Source organism: Cricetulus griseus, chromosome 5 (assembly GCF_003668045.3).
Source record: "Cricetulus griseus strain 17A/GY chromosome 5, alternate assembly CriGri-PICRH-1.0, whole genome shotgun sequence".
Classification (NCBI taxonomy): domain Eukaryota; kingdom Metazoa; phylum Chordata; class Mammalia; order Rodentia; family Cricetidae; genus Cricetulus; species Cricetulus griseus.
Window position 1 is genome coordinate 178,529,138 of NC_048598.1, and position 20,672 is coordinate 178,549,809.

The following is a 20,672-nucleotide window of genomic DNA, read 5'->3' on the forward strand; positions in this document are numbered from 1 at the left end:
GACAGACCTAGTCCTGTCCATGAAAAGTGGTTTTATGCCAGATGTGATTCCCACATTGTATAGTAGAAAACTCCACAAGACTCTACTTAATGAAAAGTGAAGGTGCTATTTTATGATGAGGTCATATCTCAGGGACAGGAATGAATCTGCAGTTGTGAGCAGAGATCAGACAGCTGCCACAATGTTCTGCTTCACACACTGCTGTGTTTAAGAAGAGCAAAATTAAATCCACAACCTGACTACCTCTAGAGAGAGAGAGCCTTTGGCATGCTTATTCCTAAATGGGATGTCTTTGTCACAACCTTCCCTTCAGTGCTCAGGAACCTATGAAGAAGAGTGGGTGGAATGATTGCAAGAACCACAAGGTATAGGCAGCATCAAGGAAACCGTTTTATAGGACACAATACAACAGATGCACATGTGAACTCACAGAGACTGTGAACAAGACATGGAGAAGCTCAAGCCTGTGGTGTTTTATTTGTCGGACAAATAAAACTTGTCTGAAGATCAAAAGATGGAGCTTGCCCCTAGTTAACCATCGAGGTCTGGAGGACTGACAGGACAGACAGGAAGTGAGATGGCTGGGCATGGGGAGGAGGTGAGATTTGGGTGGGGAAGGGATATAAACTGGAAAAAAGGAAATTGCTCTCTTTTCTGCTGGGAATCTAAGGAGGTAAAGGTGGCTTTCACTTGCTCCTTCTTCTCTCTGATTTCTCAGCATTTTCCTCTATATCTGATACCAAATTTTTATCTTTAGACCAAGTAAGAATGCCATTCACACAAGCCAGACAAAATACAACCATGGAGCATTGGCGGTAGACACTAAGTCCCACTCTTAGCAATGAAGCCACTCACAATTGACAACTGCTGGGAGGAAGTCAGTTTTCCACAGCAGAGAGACCCAGGTTACATCAACCACACTTCACAGGAGTATTAGGAGAACAAAACAAGGACTTCTTTGAATTTATCTATATTTGTTGTTTTTCTTTTTTTTTAAAGTGAGAAAAAGCACATATAACTGGGAACGTAGGGAGGTGGTTAAAAAATCTGAGAGATATTAGGTGTGAAGCTGAAAATTTAGATTATAATAAATTTAAAAATAAGAAAAGCATGTGTGTAAACACCTACACAATGGATGCAGTAATTATGTTCTTGTGTCCTATTCATGTATAATTATGTGTAGATTAGACATCATCAATGAATTTGTACAAGAGGCAGAGCAGTACAGGCAAGACTTAATCAGGGAGCTTGAAATACTGAATTCTACCTCAGAGGACATTGCCACCTCCAATGTCTGTGACTCAGGGTCCCCAATTAAAGACATTGGTATGGGGGAGAGCCTGTGGTCACTCTTTGCACCAATAAAGAGAGATAAGAGAGAGAAGCTACCCAAAGCCATGGTGCTTGCATATTTGGAGGAAGAGGTGCTGAACACACCTGTTACCCCCTTACTGGAACCTGAAGACGTCATCCTGGCCTGGGCTGTCTACATTAGCAGTCGATGTCTGGGCTTCCCCCCAAGTACAGTTCCCTTAGAAAAGCTCTTCAGTACATCCATGAAGGCTGGCAGCTTTGGGCATCCCAGGCTTGCGATGGAGCATTTTGAAAAGCTCATCTTTTAAAAAGTGAATCCCCCCTTGATATGCTTTCAGTATTGAACTCATGATGGAGCCACCAGGCTGGAAATGCTATTCACAGCGCTAGCTGTGGTGCCAGGGCTGATTTTGCATGGCAGGGCCGTGTAGGACACCAGACCAGGTGTCTGGGCCACCTGTCAGCTCTCACCTAACATCCACATGTGCCTTACCCCTTCCTCCTTCAGACCAGGTGTCAAGGTGCATTTCCAGAAGCCCACTAGAAACAGTCTCGGCAATTTTGAAATAGGATGATCAGGTTTAATTCCTAACTATAAAGGTTTTTTGGCTGTTTTTTAGGGGATAAATTTGTTTTCCTAGAGTGGATGGAAGATGTAAACAACTTTATTATGTAGGGTTTTTATTCAGTCGTGTAAAAACCACAAATCAGGTGCTGTGTTTTAATTAAATATTATTTTAATTGCAACAAAACAGCTATTGTGGCTGTCAGATGAACCTGTAAATAGGAGGTGGAGGTTAAGGAATCCTGACTGAACAGTTCTTAACCACATGCTCCAAAGTAAGTCGAAGAGAGAATATTCCTGAAGCTGTTTACTTTAACAGAAACCAGGCATTTGAAAACAAAACTGAACTTAGGCATATCGAGGAGTGTCAGTTACGTGGTTATTTGGTCACAAGAACTTTCCCATGTCATGTGTTTGCAATCAGGTTTTACAGGGTCATTTAACTCAGGGATATCCCACTTATCATGAATTCCTTGAAATTGGATCCAAGTTTTAAAGTCATGCTTAGGATTTCACCAGTGCATGAGACACGTTTACAGCAGGTGGCCTGTGGATCAAATCTCCATGCCTCTGATTTATTTTGCGACTATATATAATAAAGCAATTTCTTAAGAAGTGAAAAAAAAGACATAGGTGGTCAAATTACAATTTTCTAAATCAATGACTTAGTATCATATATGTAATTTATGAGTATGTTGTGGAAACAGAAGACTGGGCAATTAGCTTGCTCTCTCCTATCATTCTATCTGGTTAAAATACTGAGTATACATCATTAAACAATTCTAGAATGTAAATTCCCTGTAGTCTGATTTGCCCTCTTCCACTGTCACCTCAGCCTCTGGGAGTCAGAACAATGCTCCCCATGCTAGGATTTCCACCTTTTCATTCTCCATGTAACTCAGGTCAGGCAGTGTTTGTCTTCATGACCCTGGATTATCTCACTTGCTGTAACTTACTCAGGTCCATTCAGTTTCACACACAGGACAGTTTTCCTCATCTCAAGACCACATCACAGTATTCTCACAGATTCTCTTGGCCATCCTTTCTTTGTCAATGACTTCTTCCTCAAATACTGTGATTGATTTCTTCTTAATCAATTTATTGTATATTTAATCATTTTTGCCCCTATGACATATTTTGATGATATTATAAGCCAGTTATCCCATTAACTCCTCAATTCCCACACCCCAAAAATTATACTCAGCTTCATAGTGAAGTCCCTTTCTTATCTTGACTCCTAGGAATAATCCTGTAATAGGTGCAGATGTTGGTGTAGACCTCTCATCAACACACTTTCCTGTTTCTTATATGTAGCCTATTGGTTGAAGGGGAGAATTTATGGTGAAGCTGTGTTTTGTTTGGTGAAGAGTGCACACCAGTCTCACCACACTCCTCTACATGCAAACCAATGAAATGCCTTATGTGTGAATCAGCCCTAGTTATCTCTTGTTTATGACAAGTTATACTAAGATACCTGATGGGCATTTTCATGTGCATTTAATTGTGAATCAATAATAATTAAAAATTCTTGACATATATCTGGATATACAGAAGCATTATTTGGAAAATGCCTATCAAGTATTCTTTGCTATTTAATTGATTATTTCTCTTTTTGTGACTGACTTTAATGTGTATGCATGTATGGGCTCATGATCATATTTCTGCTGTGTGAATATTTTCAAACTTCCACTGTGAAGTGGTCATCCATGAAATCATGTATATCCAACATTGAACAATCTGAGCAGGTTGTATTTTGTATTTACATATAAATGTGTGTGTGTGTGTGTGTGTGTGTGTGTGTGTGTGTGTGTCACAGATATTAGGGAAGAGAAAGCTGGGAGTTTGAAAGTGAGAGTTTGGGGAGGCATGGAGTATGTCTATATGTCTTTATTTTTCTCTTTTGATTTATTTAATGGTGTATCCGACCATCTCTCTTAATTAGTTTAATTGTTCTATTTCTTCTCTAAGTTTGACTATATATATTATATATATATAATATATATATATATATATAATATATATGGAATGATGAATAGATTTCAATTTTCTAATTTTGATGAATTTTACATATTTTTGAGATTGATGATGTGGCTAGTATCAACTACTGTCTTGACTAAGCTGGTTCATATTAGGACAATCTTCTTGTGCTTATATACAGACAGGCTATTCAACTCCACAATATTCCTTTATTACTGTAGAGAGCAAACAAATATTCAAATGAAAGGGATTTAAAGAAGAAAGTCACAAGAAACACACCTGTGGAATTCTGAAAAAAGAAAACATTAAAATCCAAGTTTTTCAGAGCCTCTGAGTTTTTGAAGAGTCCATTTTGGCTCCTCTTGCCTCTGTCTAGAAACATAAGCATGGAGGAAGAAGAATCTGGTGGGGAGGTTGGGCTAGGGAGTGGAGGTGGGGTCCTGCCAAGACGTGTTTCCTGTGATCTCTGTATCCCCATGCTCTGTATTCCAGACTCACACTGTAGGAAGTCAGACACAGTGATGGCCATATTGTTACAATGAAATGGAGTGATATCCACCCTCCTCATTTATAATGTCTAGGCTGACTCCAGTCATGCAAATGTATCTTATAGATCAAAGTTAAGCCACCCTCTGGGCTATGGGAGCTCACATCTCTCTCACAGGAGGCAGCCTTCTGAGAAAAGTGGTTTTAGCCTAGAAGATGAGACTGCTGGGTCTTCTGTATCTGGTGACAGCCCTTCCTGGTGAGTGTGACCATTTCATACATGTGTCCATGAGGGGATGTGACAACATGTGATTGACAGAATTGACTCTTCCTGTCCGAAGGGGTCCTGTCCAAGGTGCAGCTTCAGGAGTCAGGACCTGGCCTGGTGAAGCCCTCACAGTCGCTGTCCCTTACTTGCTCTGTCACTGGCTACTCCATCACCAGTGGTTATGACTGTATCTGGATTGGGCAGTTCCCAGGGAAGAAGCTGGAGTGGATGGGGTACATAACCCACAGTGGAGATGCTGTCTACAACCCATCCATGAGGAGCCCCATCTCCATCACCAGAGACACAGCCAAGAACCGGTTCTTCCTGCAGCTGAACTCTGTGATCACTGAGGACACAGCCACATATTACTGTGCAAGAGACACAGTGAGGGGACTTCAGCATGAGCCCAGACAAAAACCTCCCTGCAGAGGAGCTCTGAGCCAGCAGGGGGAACTCACACCTAAACAAGCTAAGAAACTCATCCTCAAAACTGGGAAAATTTTGTGTGCAGATAACCCTACCTGATTCTGTGTTTTATGATCTCCTCCTCCAGACGTCATAGGAATGGAAATACAACGCAGGCATAGATCTTGAAACACAGAGATTCACCCACATAGTCAAAGTTAACTCAGCAGAGTCTTAAAGATTTGTTCCTCAGATTCAGTCAACATCATGTCATTTGGTTCTGTGATACTTCTACAAAATTCTACCTGATCATTAGGAAAATTTGAGACAAACCAAAGAGGAGGCATGAAGTCTGGACAATACCTCTGAAATTATCAAGGGTATCACAAAGATGAAGGCATAGTATGTATTTTTGGGAGCCCCTTACAACTTCCACTCAACAGCCACCTCTCCATGGTTATGGAAACACTCTACCTCAGTTACCCATAGCCCAAAGATCAGGAATAAACAAGCAAGGTTAAATATGAGATTTGAAGGAATGACAAAATGGATAGACATCCAATCAGTCAAGCCAAGACCCACAGGATTAGAATAGTCTGGTATTATAGTGTTGATTTTTGGAGAAACAGCTTCTAATTGGAACCTGTATTAATAGGAATAGCTGCAAGAGCCAATAGTTAAAATCTGAACCTCCTGCCATGTCTTAATTTGCAAGGACATGGGAAGGAAACTTCAGTGTGAATTCAGCCAGAAATCTCTCTGTGCTCAAGACCAACTGACAATGCAGAACTACTGAGGCGGCTCAGAACTAGAAGACATCTCCTTGAACCTAGGATGTTGGGGACTGTCCCATGTGCTTCCTCACAAACAGGCTTACAGCTGTTTTGATGTTAGAATAAGTGGCTTCCCCTTTCTGCTCTAACAATCCTTTAGAGGCTCTTTGCTATATCATATTCTATAACAATTAAAATTTGTTTAGTGTCTAATAAGTGTATCAGTTTTTACCTATGGAGCATCTAAAATATCCATCTGTCACTATACATCTGTTGAAATAAACATAAGAGTAAACCTTCCCATATTTTTCACCAATAACTACAAATTATAAGAGTTGGTGATGATTTTTATGTCAACTGGAAATCTCAGGGAATTCTAAATCACCTGAAACCATTCTCTTAATTTTCCCACTGTTGGAGGAGTAGCCAGACCTTCCATGAATTAATGATATTTTCCACATTTGATGGAAAAACAAGTTGCCTGTGTTTCATGCTTCCAACATGTGAGTGTCTGCAATAGGGCACACATGGTTATTATTTTTCACGAAATGATTGTTTGAGATTGCTTCCTTGTAAAGATTACTTTCTAACTCAGAGTCCCATGTAGTGATTCCTTTGAAGGTGTTTTGTGTACCTTCAGCTTGTGGGAGTGTCTGAGTGTCCATTGGGCACAGGCCAGATGATGTCATCTACAGTCTCTGTTCTAACTGCCTTCCATTGGCAATAGAGTTACTTATAACAGTTTCCTGCTTTCTGCTGATGTTTTCTTGTTAACTTTGACTGCATGGTTGCTGAAATGGAACTTTTTGATGCAGCTAAAGATAGGAAAGCTGGAGTGTTTACCTGAAAGATAGAGAAGCATCATTGGGGGAAGCGATGGTTGGTGCTAGTACAGGGTTAATGATCATAGATTTCAAAATCTATGAAGGAAAAAGAATCTACTTTCCAAGCCAGAAAATCTCTAGATACAATTATACTGACATCAAATATGTGGCAAGAAATTTTGGGAAGTATTAAATTAATGAGATCATCACAAACACAACTCATTAACCAGTACAATATGAATGTGAAAACCAATGGACCCACTGTCTGTTCCCTAATGCCAGGGTGAGGTCAGCCTACATGGCTACCTGTAACACACCAGGCCCAAGTGAACCTGCAGGTTGGGCACACGCTGGTCACCAGGAATTTGTTGATTAGCTTCTGAATTCCTCCCAAGTATACTGAAGAAAAGAGATAAATGCATCAGCAATATTTAATGAATGTGAAATGAGCTTGAATTGCTAGATTTGGGCAAAGTAGTCTTCAACAAAGAAACAAGTGCAGATGATACAAACAGTAATCACCAGCATTTACTCAACATGCCAAGGCTGCCTGATTATGGTCAGTGATAATGGAATCTTATCCAGGCCAGGAAGGAGGGGCCACAGGAACACTGATACTGTGACAAGTTTATTGCAAGAAATTGGACATTGTATATTGTAATCAGAAACAGAGTATAATGGGGGTTGCCAGGAACAATGCAATGGCATTTTCCAGAATACAAATGACAGTTTTCAAATTATATGGGGCATGAAATCATTATGTCGTAGGAGATTTTCTCCATCTCGGTTCCACTGGACCTGTTTTCTCTCCATTCACTGGGCCCAGCAGCCACTTACTGAAATAATCATTCTGAGACTTAATATCAGTCATCATTGCTTGGCCAGTGGCTTAGGCTTCTCAATGGCTAGCCCTTTCTTAATTGTTAATCCAGTGGAAGAGTGCTTGCTTAGCATGTACAAGGAAATTCTTTAGTTTTCAGAACTACAGAAAAGAAGGGAGGCAGTCAGATCAAGCTGTTTGTTTCCCATTACTGTCATGACCACTAATTTTTGCAATATAATAAAGATATCTGTTTTCTTTGTTAAAAGCAAAAAACACACTTCAGTGTAAGCCGTGTCATAGCAACATGCAGGGGAGCTCAGAACCAGCAGGGGCCAGAATGGAGCCAATAATCAATAGGATGGAAGTGAGATGGAGAGGAGGGGAGTGGAGGGGAGTGCAGGGCGCACCATAGTCTCTGTGGTCTCCCTTTTTATAGTCTATTAGCAGAACAACACCCGCTACAGTTGACATGTGATGTCTCCATGTTCAAACACTGTAAAAAATCTTTGTTAAATATCATAGAGTTTCTCATTTACTTCATTAGGATTCATTTATTGATTTTTTATGTTTTTGAAAACCATTTTTTTCATACGATATATACTGACCATGGCTTCCCTGCCAGACTCCTCCCTAGTCCTATCTGTCTGCCCACCTAACTGCCATTCAAATACACCAACTTTCTTTCTCAATATAAAAAGAAAACACATATAAAGAAAGAAAAGGATTTTAAAAAGCAAACAAAAAACACATACTAGCAACATGATCAAACAACAAATATTAATAGCTTACATATGAATGAAGGTGGCAAATTCTCCTCATTTGTTGTGGAAATTTCAATACACAAATATTCTTATCCCTATTACCAACTGTGAATACATTTTGTCAGCAAGTGGACCAAATGTCTCAGGTTGGGATTCTATTTGAAAAATGATGGATTAAGTTCACTTTATATCTACCATGTTTGCACAGGTCTCAGGAATGACTGCTTCCTCACACAGGATGAGGATTTGGACCTCAGCACCTGATGCCTGACCCAGGTGTCCTCCACCTCCTTCTTCTCCAGCTGGACTAGGTCCTTATCTAAGAAGCACCCTGCTCATGAATATGCAAATCATGTGAGTCTATGTGGTAAATACAGGGATGTCCACACCACCAACAACACATGATCAGTGTCCTCTCCACAGTCACTGAGCACACAGGTCCTCACCATGGGATGGAGCTGGATCATCCTCTTCCTGGTGACAGCAGCTACAGGTAAGGCCTCCAAGTTCCAGACTTGAGGAGGGGCCATGTTCTCAGGTGACAGTGACATCCACTCTGCCTTTCTCTCCACAGGTGTCCACTCCCAGGTCCAGCTGCAGCAGTCTGGGGCTGAGCTGGTGAAACCTGGAGCCTCAGTGAAGTTGTCCTGCCAGACTTCAGGCTTCACCTTCACTGACTACTATATTATCTGGGTGAAGCAGAGGCCTGGACTGGGCCTGGAGTGGGTTGGAAGAATTGATCCAGAAAATGGTAATACTAAATATGCTCAGAAGTTCCAGGGCAAGGCCACACTGACTGCAGACACATCCTCCAGCACAGCCTACATGGAGCTCAGCAGCCTGACATCTGAGGACTCTGCAGTCTATTACTTTGCGAGACACACAGTGTTATAACCACATCCAGAGTGTGTCAGAAACCCTGAGGGACAGTAAACTTCCCTGAGACTGAGATGGCAGAGAAGAACAGCCTGGGCAATTACTCAGAAATATTCAGTCTGTGTGTCCCTTTGACTGTTCCTCATGATAGTACTATAGTGATGTTGTCAACTTTTCCAAAGCAATGGGTATGTGGCAATGAAATGATACTAATTCAACATGCCCCTACAATGCACCATGCTTGATCACTTCTTTATCAGTGACCACCCCCATTGACATGATTCTTTAATGAAAAAATAAACACAAGCTGTGTCGGTACATTATGATATAAACATCCTTTTAATCTAAGAGAGTTGAACTTTTTCTGGTGTAGCTGGGAATAACGTATTATATGACTATTAACAGTAAAACACAAATCAAGTATATCAGGGTAAACAAACTCCCTTTCAAAATTCAGTTCGTTGTATGTGATATCACAAAAATTACTTTGTTTGAAGTTGTTCCCATAGATTTGTGGGAACTTTACCTTTCCTCATGAATCCTATTTTAGGGATTTATTCATAAGTAAGTCTAATTGAATTATTTTTGCTATTTGCAGTTAAGTTTCTTGTTGTTTTAGTGTTCAAGATGTAGTTAAATGTCATGCTGTGGAGTCCTCAGGGTGTAGGATTTGCACTTTGGGCTGCTGCTCACATAACATTGGGACCAGAGCAGTGAGATTCCAAGCTGGGAATGTAAGAGGACTGTTCATGTCATCAGGAGCTCTGCTTACTCATTCTCCTGTTTCCTGAAGTTGGATTGTCTTCCACACAAGTTCTTATCTGACATTTGACTGTCATTGACTGGACATTTGTGTATGGTGCACAATACACCTCCCCCCATACACAATATTGTTGTTCCTAGAGGCAGCAAGGACCACTTATGCCTTCCCGTGATCTTTGCTCTATTAAATCCATGACATGTATGAACCCAATAATGGACAGAATTAGAAAAAAATAAAAAGAGTCTGAGTGAGGTGCACATACATACAAAGACAAGCATAGTTTTGTACTCACTCATAAGTGGATACCAGACATAAAGCAAAAGACACACAGACTACAATCCTCAACCCCAGAGAAGCTTCAACCTTCCTCCAGATGCAGATGCAGAAATCCACCACTAACCAATGGGCCAAGATCATGAAGTACAATCAAAGTGAGGGAGGAGAGATAATACGAACAAAGAAGTCAAGAGCATTATGAGCATTCTGGGGAAATCCACAGAATCAGCAGACCTGAGCTAGTGAGAGATCACTGATTAAGGTCTGACAAATAGGGAACCTGCACGAGACCAAACTAGACTCCCTTAATATAGGTGATACTGGTGCAGCTGGGACAATACATGAGGCCACTGGCAGTGGGTCCAATATCTAACTCTAATGCACTAAATGACTTATTGGAGCCCATTCTATATGGAGAGACCTTGCTCAGTCTAGACACATGGGTGTGGGGGTGGAGAAGCACCTTGGTCCTGCATCAATGAGATGATGGAGAGAATTAGATTCCTAGGAGAGGTCTTACACTCTCCAAGGAGCAGAGAAGAGGGTGAGGGAGTAGGAGGAGCAAGAGGAGGGAGGAGAACTGGGATTAGAATATAAAAATTAATTAATTACAGAATAATATTATGAAAAATATTAAGAAATAAATAAATGGGAATAAACCAAAAAATATACAGGAGTAGAAGAATTTGGTGGGTGGTTGGTCTAGGAAGTGGAGGTGGGATAGGCCAGTATGTATGTCCTTTGATCCCTGTAGTCCCCATGTTCTCTTATTTCAGACTCACACTGTAGGAAGTCAGACACAGTGATAGTTGTGTTGTAATAAGGAAATGTAATGGTATCCACTCTCATCTTTTATAAGGACAAGACTGACTCCCCACATGCAAATGCATCTTCTACTTGTAAGATAAATCCCATGCTGAGCTTTGGGAGCTCACATTTCTCTCACAGAAGACTGACATCTGAGAAAAGGGGGTGTAGCCTACAAGATGAGACTGTTGGGTCTTCTGTACCTGGTGACATCCCATGAGGGGATGTGACAACATGTGGCTGACAGAATTGACTCTTCCTGTCTGAAGGTGTCCTGTCCCAGATCCAGCTTCAGGAGTCAGGACCTGGCATGGTGAAGCCCTAAGTCACTGTCTCTCACTTGCTCTGTCACTGGATACTCCATCACCAGTAGTTACTGGTGGCACTGGATCAGGCAGTTCCCAGGGAATGAGGTGGAGTGGATGGAGTACATATCTAATGGTGGTGGCACCTACTACAACCCATCCGTCAAGAGCCGCATCTCCATTACCAGAGACACAGCCAAGAACCGGTTCTTCCTGCAGCTGAACTCTGTGACCACTGAGGACACAGCCACATATTACTGTGCAAGAGACACAGTGAGGGGACTTCAGCATGAGCCCAGACAAAAACCTCCCTGCAGAGGAGCTCTGGGCCAGCAGGAGGCGCTCAGACAATCTACTTTTCCAGGTCTGAGACTCCTCTGGATTCTATTATAGTGACCTCAGCTGTGTGTCGAGAATTTTTGCTGAACAAACAGACTATAGAATATGGGATTACTGGGGCTGGAGAGATGGCTCAGAGGTTAAGAGCACTAGCAGCTCTTAGAGGTCATGAGTTCAATTCCCAGCAACCACATGATGGCTCACAACCATTTGTAATGGCATCTTGTGCTCTCTTCTGGTGTACAGGCAAAACATGCAGATAGAATACTGTAAATATAATAAATAAATAAATAAAATTTAAAAAGAATATGGGATTACTGACATCAAGACAAACAGAACTCATTGAATATCACGGTGTAAAGTTGAAAACCAACGGATCCACTGTCTGTTCCCTAACAACAGGGTGAGGTCAGGCCATATGGCTGCCAGTGACATATGATCACCACAGTGAACCTGCAGTTTAGGCACACTCTGGACACCAGGATTCTGTGGATTAACTTTTCAATATCTCCCAGGTATTCTGAAGAAAATACATACATGCATGAGCAATATTTATTGAATGTGAGATGACCCATTTCTGCTGTGCTTAGGGAAAATAATTCTTCAACAACCATGTGAGTCCAGTTAATACAAACCTTGTAAGCACCAGTTCTTACTCACCCAGGCAGGGTCTCTTGATTATGGTGAGTGATAACTGAATTTTAATGAGACCTAGGTGCAGGAAGCACAGCAAGGCTGAAGCTGTGACAAATTTATTTTGGGAAACAGACTTCGAATACTATCATCAGAAACAAACTAGGAAGGCAGGTGCTAGGAATATTACAGTGGTACTTTCCAGGATAAAGTGATGATGCAATTATATAGGTATAAAATATTAATGTCTAGGACCAATTGTCCTGTCAGTATTCTGTATGTTTCATGGAATTCTAGGGAAGATAGAGAAACAGAGGTGTCCTGAATGATTTACTGCCTGAGGGAGTGGCTTGTCTTGCCATGAACTGAAGAGCACACAGTGTCCCAGGAGCAACCAACCTTACTCTGAAATCCTATGCAATATGCATCTCAAGGCAACTGGACTGGACCAACTATATGATTCCCTGCAAAATATTAAAAGTCAAGTAAAAAAAACATTGACCATTTCTCTTAGGTAGAGTTATTTGTCATGCAGTAATTCTTTGTAGTGACTCTGTAGACCAGTGTGGAGTGTGGAGAAGTACCCAGTGGCCACCAGGGAAGACCATGGCATTAATGGGAATAATAACAACACAGGGGCACTGAAAATGAGTCTCTGGCACATACATTTATTATCTACAGTAAAAGAAGGGATACTTTTTCTTTCATCTGAGCTCTGTGAGCACTGGAGTAGCATGGGCGTGTTACTGCTCAAGAGAGACACTTCAACTTCAGAGTAAGTCATGACACACCAACCTGCATTGGAGCTCAGGACCAGCAGGGGACGTAAAGGAGCTAAGACTCAACAGCACAGACATGAGATGAGGAGTGAGGGACCCCATATCCTCTGTGGCCTCACTTCTTACATTCTATTAGCTGAACACCTGCTGCAGATGAAATGTGAGATCTCCAGTTTCCAAACACTTAACAATTACCTGCTAATTGTTGAACAGATTTTATTTCACCATTTAGTTTTTTATTAAGATTTAATTTTTTTGATTTTTGACAAATGTATCATTTAATATAATTGATTCTCATCAGTTTCCATGCTTAACTCATCTCTGATTTTCCCATGATGCTCCCCCTCAACTCCATGACTCTTCTTTCTCTCTATAAAAAGTAAACTACTGGACAAAAAGAAAAGGATTTAAAACAAAATAAAAAACACCAGGGACACACACCTGCAACCTACTGGAAAATCAAATATTAACTGCTTGTTCATGAAAGGAAACATTACAATTTCATCTAATTTAGCATTTTTTGAAATTTCCATTGACAGTGGTAGTGATGAGCAGAAATGTCAATCTATTTAATCAGGAAAAGGAACTAGTATTTGCTTGGGATTCTATTTCTAAATTGAGTGATTCGACATTGATATTATATTCTCAGCGTCTACACAGGTCTCTCTGCAATTCAGGAGTTAAGCTAAAGTATCTATTTATATTCTCACAGGTCCCAGAAATTTGTGAATTGTAACAGGACATGTCTCTATATTACTTAAGTAGGCATGCACTCTTGTCCATTGCAACCTATGATAGCCATCAACATCCCATGTCCTGGAGTATGAAATCCAACTTTACAGATATTAGTCATCCCAACAGAAATTATGAAATATAAAGATAAAAACATTCATCACCCTGTTTGAAGGGATGAGTGTTCCTCCATAATGAGAAGAGGTGAACTGACAGACCTCAGGACATCATATCAATCCTGACCAGTAACAAATGAGAAGGCATGAACCACAAGATTCCCAGGTCTTTCTATCCTGCAACATTAGGTGCATCTGATTCATGACCTGATATTAGGGGGAAATATTCGTGAATAGCCTGTGTTTATGTAGTATGTATTATTGCTTTAATAATGTAGCTATTCCTCAGACATTTAAAGACATGTTCACACATATTCCTACATAGTGCTATTGGATTGTCTCATTTGGGGAGCATATTCCAAATCATCCTTCTTGCATGAAAATGATCAGTTTCTGAAAAGCTTGAATAACACATGACCTGACCAAGAACAAGTGTCATTGATGATAGTATAGGGACAACTTAAAATCTGTCATTGAAACCTTCGGTCAGCATGTCCAGACAAACAACAGTCATTTCTCCATGAAGTTATGATCTGTGGGCATTGAATTTGCAGGGATGTGTTACTGCTCAAGGGAGAAGCTGCAAATTCAGTGTAGGCCATGACAAACCAACCTGCAGGGAGCTCAGGACCATCAGGGGACACAATGGAGTCAATAATCCCCAGCAGAGAGCTGAGGTTGGTGTGGAGGGCACTCTGTATCCTCTGTGGCTTCCTTTCTAGAGTCTACTAGCTGACCTGCACCTGTTGTTGACAGGTTCCTCCAACTGGGGAACAGGGACGGACCAGAAGGGGGAAATCCTTCCTCTCCTGGCCCCCAACTGAAAGGGATTCACTTATGTATTGGGAAGGCATCTGTTAGTGGCTGTACAAACTTGTCTTTAAGGCTTATCTTCTGTCTGCTGGAGGAGGCATTTTGATGTACCCAGAGACCTCAGACTGAAAAATCACCCACTGTGTGCAGCCACATTGGAATCAGCGTGGCTGTTCCACAGGAGACTGGGAACATAGGTTATGATGGTGGCACCAACTACAACCCTAAGAAAGCACATGTACTATAAGTACTATAAGTCTTCAGAGAAGGGAAAGAAAAACACCTGGTTTCCTCTGTCTTTAATTCCCACTCCCCATGCACTGAGAACACAGGGGGTCTCTTCTCTCTCTGAGGCTGAATGCTGTGTTTATGTAAAATCACACTGGTTTGTTACTCACTGTGGATCTCAAGACAGGGTGTACAGTAATATTTCTTGTCATTTTGAATGTGGACAAGTCTTTACTAGCTGAGACATATCTCTGTTTTGTGGAATATGTTTTGATGAGAACAACTTTTTGGAACTCGGCTGATCTCAAATGGAATTAGTTTTCACATAAAAATCTGATTCCACTTTTGATTGCTCACACTCTCTATTCTCAGTAACATCTGTGTGTTAGAGCTCATCCTAGCCTGCTCACACACAGTGGTTGCTGAGATGCCTAGGGAATGTTACACCGTGTGACAAGGGGATCCACACACCTGCATCTGCATTACCCACCATGCAACGCACATCCGGGATTTCCTGGTGTCAAGTAAGTGAAGCTGAGTACAGATGAGAACTCTGCTGTCAATGGTTATTGCCTCCCAAATATGGAAAATTCTGTGTGAGAAAATATATCAGTTGGTCATAGGATTAAAAACATCACATGAAGTAATTACTCAAGTGTTCACACTGATCGTTAATATCTTTAAATGTGATAGAGGAGAATCCATCTCTGACATACAGAGAATTGAAAATTATGTGATCAGATTGACGTGGCCTGTGTTTGTGCTCTCCTCCCACAGTGTCATGAGAATGGAAATCTAACCCAAGTACACACCATGAAACACAGTGTCCCACTCATGTAATTAAAATAAAATCAGCAATGTAATTGGTCTCATATCAACCCTTCAGTTAACAAGCCTCAGATTTTCTTCTGTGGTGTTTTGTCAAATTCTGTCTGAACATTAGGAAAATTTGAACAAACCAAGGATGAGACAGAATGTCTGAAATAAATGTCCCCAAAATCATCTTAGTATCACACACAAGGTTGCACAGCATGCAGAGTGGTTGAAGTCCCTCGGAAGCTGCACTTGACAGCTGCCTCTCCATTGATGAGAACTGTCCCCACCAAGGAAACCCACAGCCTAAAGGTCATTCATAAAATTAAGGAATCTGATATGATATTTCCAGGGATGGAGAAGTGGATGGGCATCCAAAAAGGCCATCCAAGTCAAACAGACATCCTCACTTGTAAGGATTTTCTAATAACACCCATTCCTCAGACTCAATAGTGCAGTGTGGGCATGGAAGTAAGGTGTAGCTTCGCCTATGAACAGAGGAGAGGAGGTCATCTTTAACACACTTTAACAAGGGTGAATTCTTGCTAGAGACGCCAAAGAAATTCAGTAAATGATGATTATAACACATAAAAACACACATTCAATAGTCAGAAACATGCAAGTGCACATACTTAGTGTCAAGTCAGAGACAGGGAGTCTTTCCTTGGCCCTTTTCTCCCTGAAAGTATAATTCCCTACTGGTATAAGTTGGTTAAAGGTGTTTTTAAATCACTTTTCACAGAACTCCTGTAGTGATTCAGTGTAGTGCATGATAATTGAGATAGGTTCTGAGATCATACAGTGTTCTATGGCCTCTATATTTGCTTCCTTCCCAGTCACAGTATCTTGCCCTACCATCTCCAGCCTTACAGAACAAGGACTTTCACTGACACAGCATCACCTCTCACAGTTCATGCTTGGTTGCGTTTATTCTATAGAGCATTTGGTTTTGAATAAATGCTGGGTACTTGATAATCTCAAGGGTTCAGTGTCTTATTTTAAATCTCAGAACATTTATTGTGTGTGTGTGTGTGTGTGTGTGTGTGTGTGTGTGTGTGTGTGTGTCTCTGTGTGTGTGTGTGTGTGTTGTGTGTGTGTGTGTGTGTCTGTGTGGTGTGTGTGTGTGTGTGTGTGTGTGTGTGTGTGTGTGTGTGTGTGTGTGTGTGTCTGTGTGTGTGTGTGTGTCTGTGTGTGTGTGTGTGTGTGTCTGTGTGTGTGTGTGTGTGTGTGTGTGTGTGTGTGTGTGTGTGTGTGTGTCTGTGTGTGTGTCTGTGTGTGTGTGTGTGTGTGTGTGTGTGTCTGTGTGTGTGTGTCTGTGTGTGTGTGTGTCTGTGTGTGTGTGTGTGTCTGTGTGTGTCTGTGTGTGTGTCTGTGTGTGTGTGTGTGTCTGTGTGTGTGTCTGTGTGTGTGTGTGTGTGTGTCTGTGTGTGTGTGTGTGTGTCTGTGTGTGTGTGTGTGTGTGTCTGTGTGTGTGTGCTGTGTGTCTGTGTGTGTGTGTGTGTGTGTGTGTGTGTGTGTGTGTGTGTGTGTGTGTGTGTGTCTGTGTGTGTGTGTGTGTGTGTGTGTGTGTCTGTGTGTGTGTGTGTGTCTGTGTGTGTGTGTGTCTGTGTGTGTCTGTGTGTGTGTGTGTGTCTGTGTGTGTGTGTCTGTGTGTGTGTGTGTCTGTGTGTGTGTGTCTGTGTGTGTGTGTGTCTGTGTGTGTGTGTGTCTGTGTGTGTGTGTGTGTGTCTGTGTGTGTGTGTCTGTGTGTGTGTGTGTGTGTGTGTGTGTGTCTGTGTGTGTGTGTGTGTGTGTGTGTGTGTGTGTGTGTGTGTGTGTCTGTGTGTGTGTGTGTGTGTGTGTCTGTGTGTGTCTGTGTGTGTGTGTGTGTGGGTGTGTGTGTGTGATTTCTATATTTCTAAATAATGAAATTCAACCTCACTTCATGTAATGTGTTTTCTGGTTTTTATGATATTGGAAAACCTAGAGGTATACTCTTGTCTCTTGAAGACTATTTCTCCTGCTCTGCGCTCCTTAGTTGCCTATAATCCTTTGACTAGAGCTGAGGCCTGGTAAACTCTGCTCCTTCCATGTTAGTTTGTCTGCTGATTTCATATTTGTTTGGCTCATGTTTCAATAGCCTTGTCAGGTAGACTTGATGGACTCATCTTCTCTAATATGTATAGGAGACATAATCTCAGAGAAGATTCACTCTTCCTAAGGTGCACACCCTCTTTCTACTCCCTCTTCTACAACAATTCCTAAGCCTATGAGGCAGGATATGGGTTGTAGATGCATCAGTTGAGGGTTGGGCTTAACAACTCTGCATTTTATCTATGGTTTTCTGTAATGGTCTCCAAATTTTGCAGACAAATTCCTTGATGAGGGGAAATAACAACACTTATTTGGAAGTATGAAGACAAAGAGTTTGAGTGTAGTTAGAGATCATGCTAGTTAGTGGCAGTTAAATATTTTCCTCCCAAACCTATGATGTAAGAAACCCTGGGTAGTTGACTAGGTTTCCAGCACCAGGCAGGATTTCCTTCTATTGAGAAGGCTTTTAACCAAATGGTCAATTCATAGCATCTCCTAATATAGGTATTCCTAACCTGGATGCCAATATCTTTTACAGAAACCTATGAATACATCTTTCAACATTAAGTTTGAAACATTTTGAGATAGCCTGGCTTCCGGGTACTCAAGAGTTTTCCCTGTTATTAACCTGAACTACAGTCTATGCAGCCATGGAGGTGAGCTCATAGGCCATAGCTGTGTGACACTTCCTTGAATTCATTTTTAATCATCAAAAGTCTATTTAAACTAACTTTATTACTATCAACTAGACAGTTCAGCATAAGAAGAAATCATCTTCATAATAATCCACAGGTAAAAATGTCCAGTAGAATGGATGTTTCCATCAGATAAACACACTACATTACAGGCAGTGGGGATCTCCCTACATCCATTTACACCATGCCAGGTACCAGAGAAAGATGGCAGAAGCAAACACGTAAAGGCACAGTGGGAGCAAAAGACATTCTGGATTCTGTGGTCTCAGGTTTTGCCTATCAGAGATTCACCCACCAGGGCTTCACCTCATGGTGAGCTGACACCTGAACTTCACTTGCCACCTGCTGCTCCTCTGACAGGGCCAGCTTCAGACACATAGAAGTCAAATGCTGAGCTCTGCCTTGAAGTTCAGCTTCTCAGTCACTCCCCATTTCTATGGACAAATAGGTAAATTTGCAGGAAAGGAAAACAGAATTAGAGGATAACATAAGAAATTCACAGAGTGTCTGGAAATGCTTTTGCATGTGACTAGATGAACACTGGAATTCAGGCATGTCACATGACCTCCATAAAGAACAGGAGTTCCCAAACTCAGGCAGCGGCAGCACACAAAGCTATAGCTCTGCAGGGAGTTTTATGTTCATCAAGGATGAGGTCCACACAACAGTGCCAACTCCTACAGAATGAGCACAACAGAGCAATGTCACTCTGGTTTATAATCCCAGACACGAAAAACTGAGTTGAAATGAACATCAAAATGAGTCTCTTGTTTATAAAAGAGATAATGGGAGATGCTTATAAAACGTTCTAAGTTAATACCCTTTCTCCAACCTTAACATTATGATCTGATTCCTCTGGCAAATTAACAAAAAACACAGGACCTGCCATCTCCAGGCTCCACGACAGAGCTTGCTATAAAGCAGGAAGACATGCAAATGGGCCCTCTCTCTGCTCATGAAAAGCAGCCCAGTCCTGACCTTACAGCTCAGAGAGGAGCTCAGCTGTGGATCTCAAGACCTCACTTGGGGATCAGCATGGATTTGGGGCTGAGCTGCATTTTCCTTGTTGCTCTTTTAAAAGGTAATTTATGGAGAGCAGTAGATGCTGACTGTGTGAGTGGACATTAATCTGAGGGACAATGCACATGTGTGATGATTTCTTGACCAGGATTTTTTGTGTGTTTTCAGGTTTTCAGTGTGAAATGAAGCTGGTAGAGTCTGGGGGTGGCCTGGTGAAGCCTGGGGGGTCCCTGAAGCTCTCCTGTGCAGCCTCTGGATTCACCTTCAGTGACTACTTGATGAACTGGGTCCGACAGTCTCCCAACAAGGGGCTGGAGTGGGTTGGAGTAATTAACTATGGTGGCAGTATCACAAACTATGCACCATCCGTGAAGGGCCGGTTCACCATCTCCAGAGACAATGCCAAGAACACTCTGTACCTGCAAATGAACAGTGTGAAGTCTGAGGACACCGCCACTTATTACTGTGTTACTAACACAGTGAGGGGATCTCAGTGTGAACCCAGACATAAACCTCACTGTGAGGCCGCTCACGGCCACCAGGGGGCGCACAGCACACAGGGAGCACACATCCATCCCGGGAGACTGTGAATACAAAACTCTGCACTCTTACCAGCTGCTTAAGCTCCTTTCATCTTACAGTTCCCAGCAAGACTCTAATATTTGTGCGGTGGATACCTGTTTTCTTCAATACATCTCGTACATTTCTGCTGTTATTTAAAAATAGGAGGCAGATTCTCTGATGAATAAATTGCAAAATGACAGCTATGAGGGTAAAAACATCTCCGTCTACATCACTGAAATCACACGAGGAGGTTATGGGGGCTCTGGAGTCTTTTCTTCTCAGATTCAAGCAAATATTCATTTACATTTCCTTATTAAAGTAGAACTTATATTTAAGGGAAAATCAAGGGAAAGTTGGGGCCCATATACAGGAACATAATCCCTACCAAGTCTCAAACCTTGCCTTCTCTCCCTGACAATGGTGCATGTCAGGTTCACACATGATCCAGCTGTGCTTTTAGCTAATTCAGTTTATTAATCCATGAATTTCAGCTCTGCTCATCATAGTATTTTTATAAACTGGACCTTCAGTAAAGTCAGTTCAGTGTTTGTATGGAGAAGGCCATTCAAGGATGGTTTATTATCTACAGGACCTGAATATGGGATCAGACCACCAAAGGTATTGAACATCAGCATCTGGTCGCA

General features: G+C 41.6%; 2 gene segments (V, D, J or C); both read left to right on the plus strand.

Annotated features, from left to right (window-relative positions):
* Nucleotides 1-8,643: 8,643 nt before the first annotated feature.
* LOC103164475 lies at nucleotides 8,644-9,090 on the plus strand. The segment is given in 2 exon segments: nucleotides 8,644-8,689; nucleotides 8,771-9,090. Coding segments are annotated over 2 exon segments (366 nt in total).
* A 10,389-nt stretch (nucleotides 9,091-19,479) lies between these two features.
* Nucleotides 19,480-20,054, plus strand: LOC113838290. The segment is given in 2 exon segments: nucleotides 19,480-19,525; nucleotides 19,633-20,054. Coding segments are annotated over 2 exon segments (468 nt in total).
* Nucleotides 20,055-20,672: the final 618 nt, after the last annotated feature.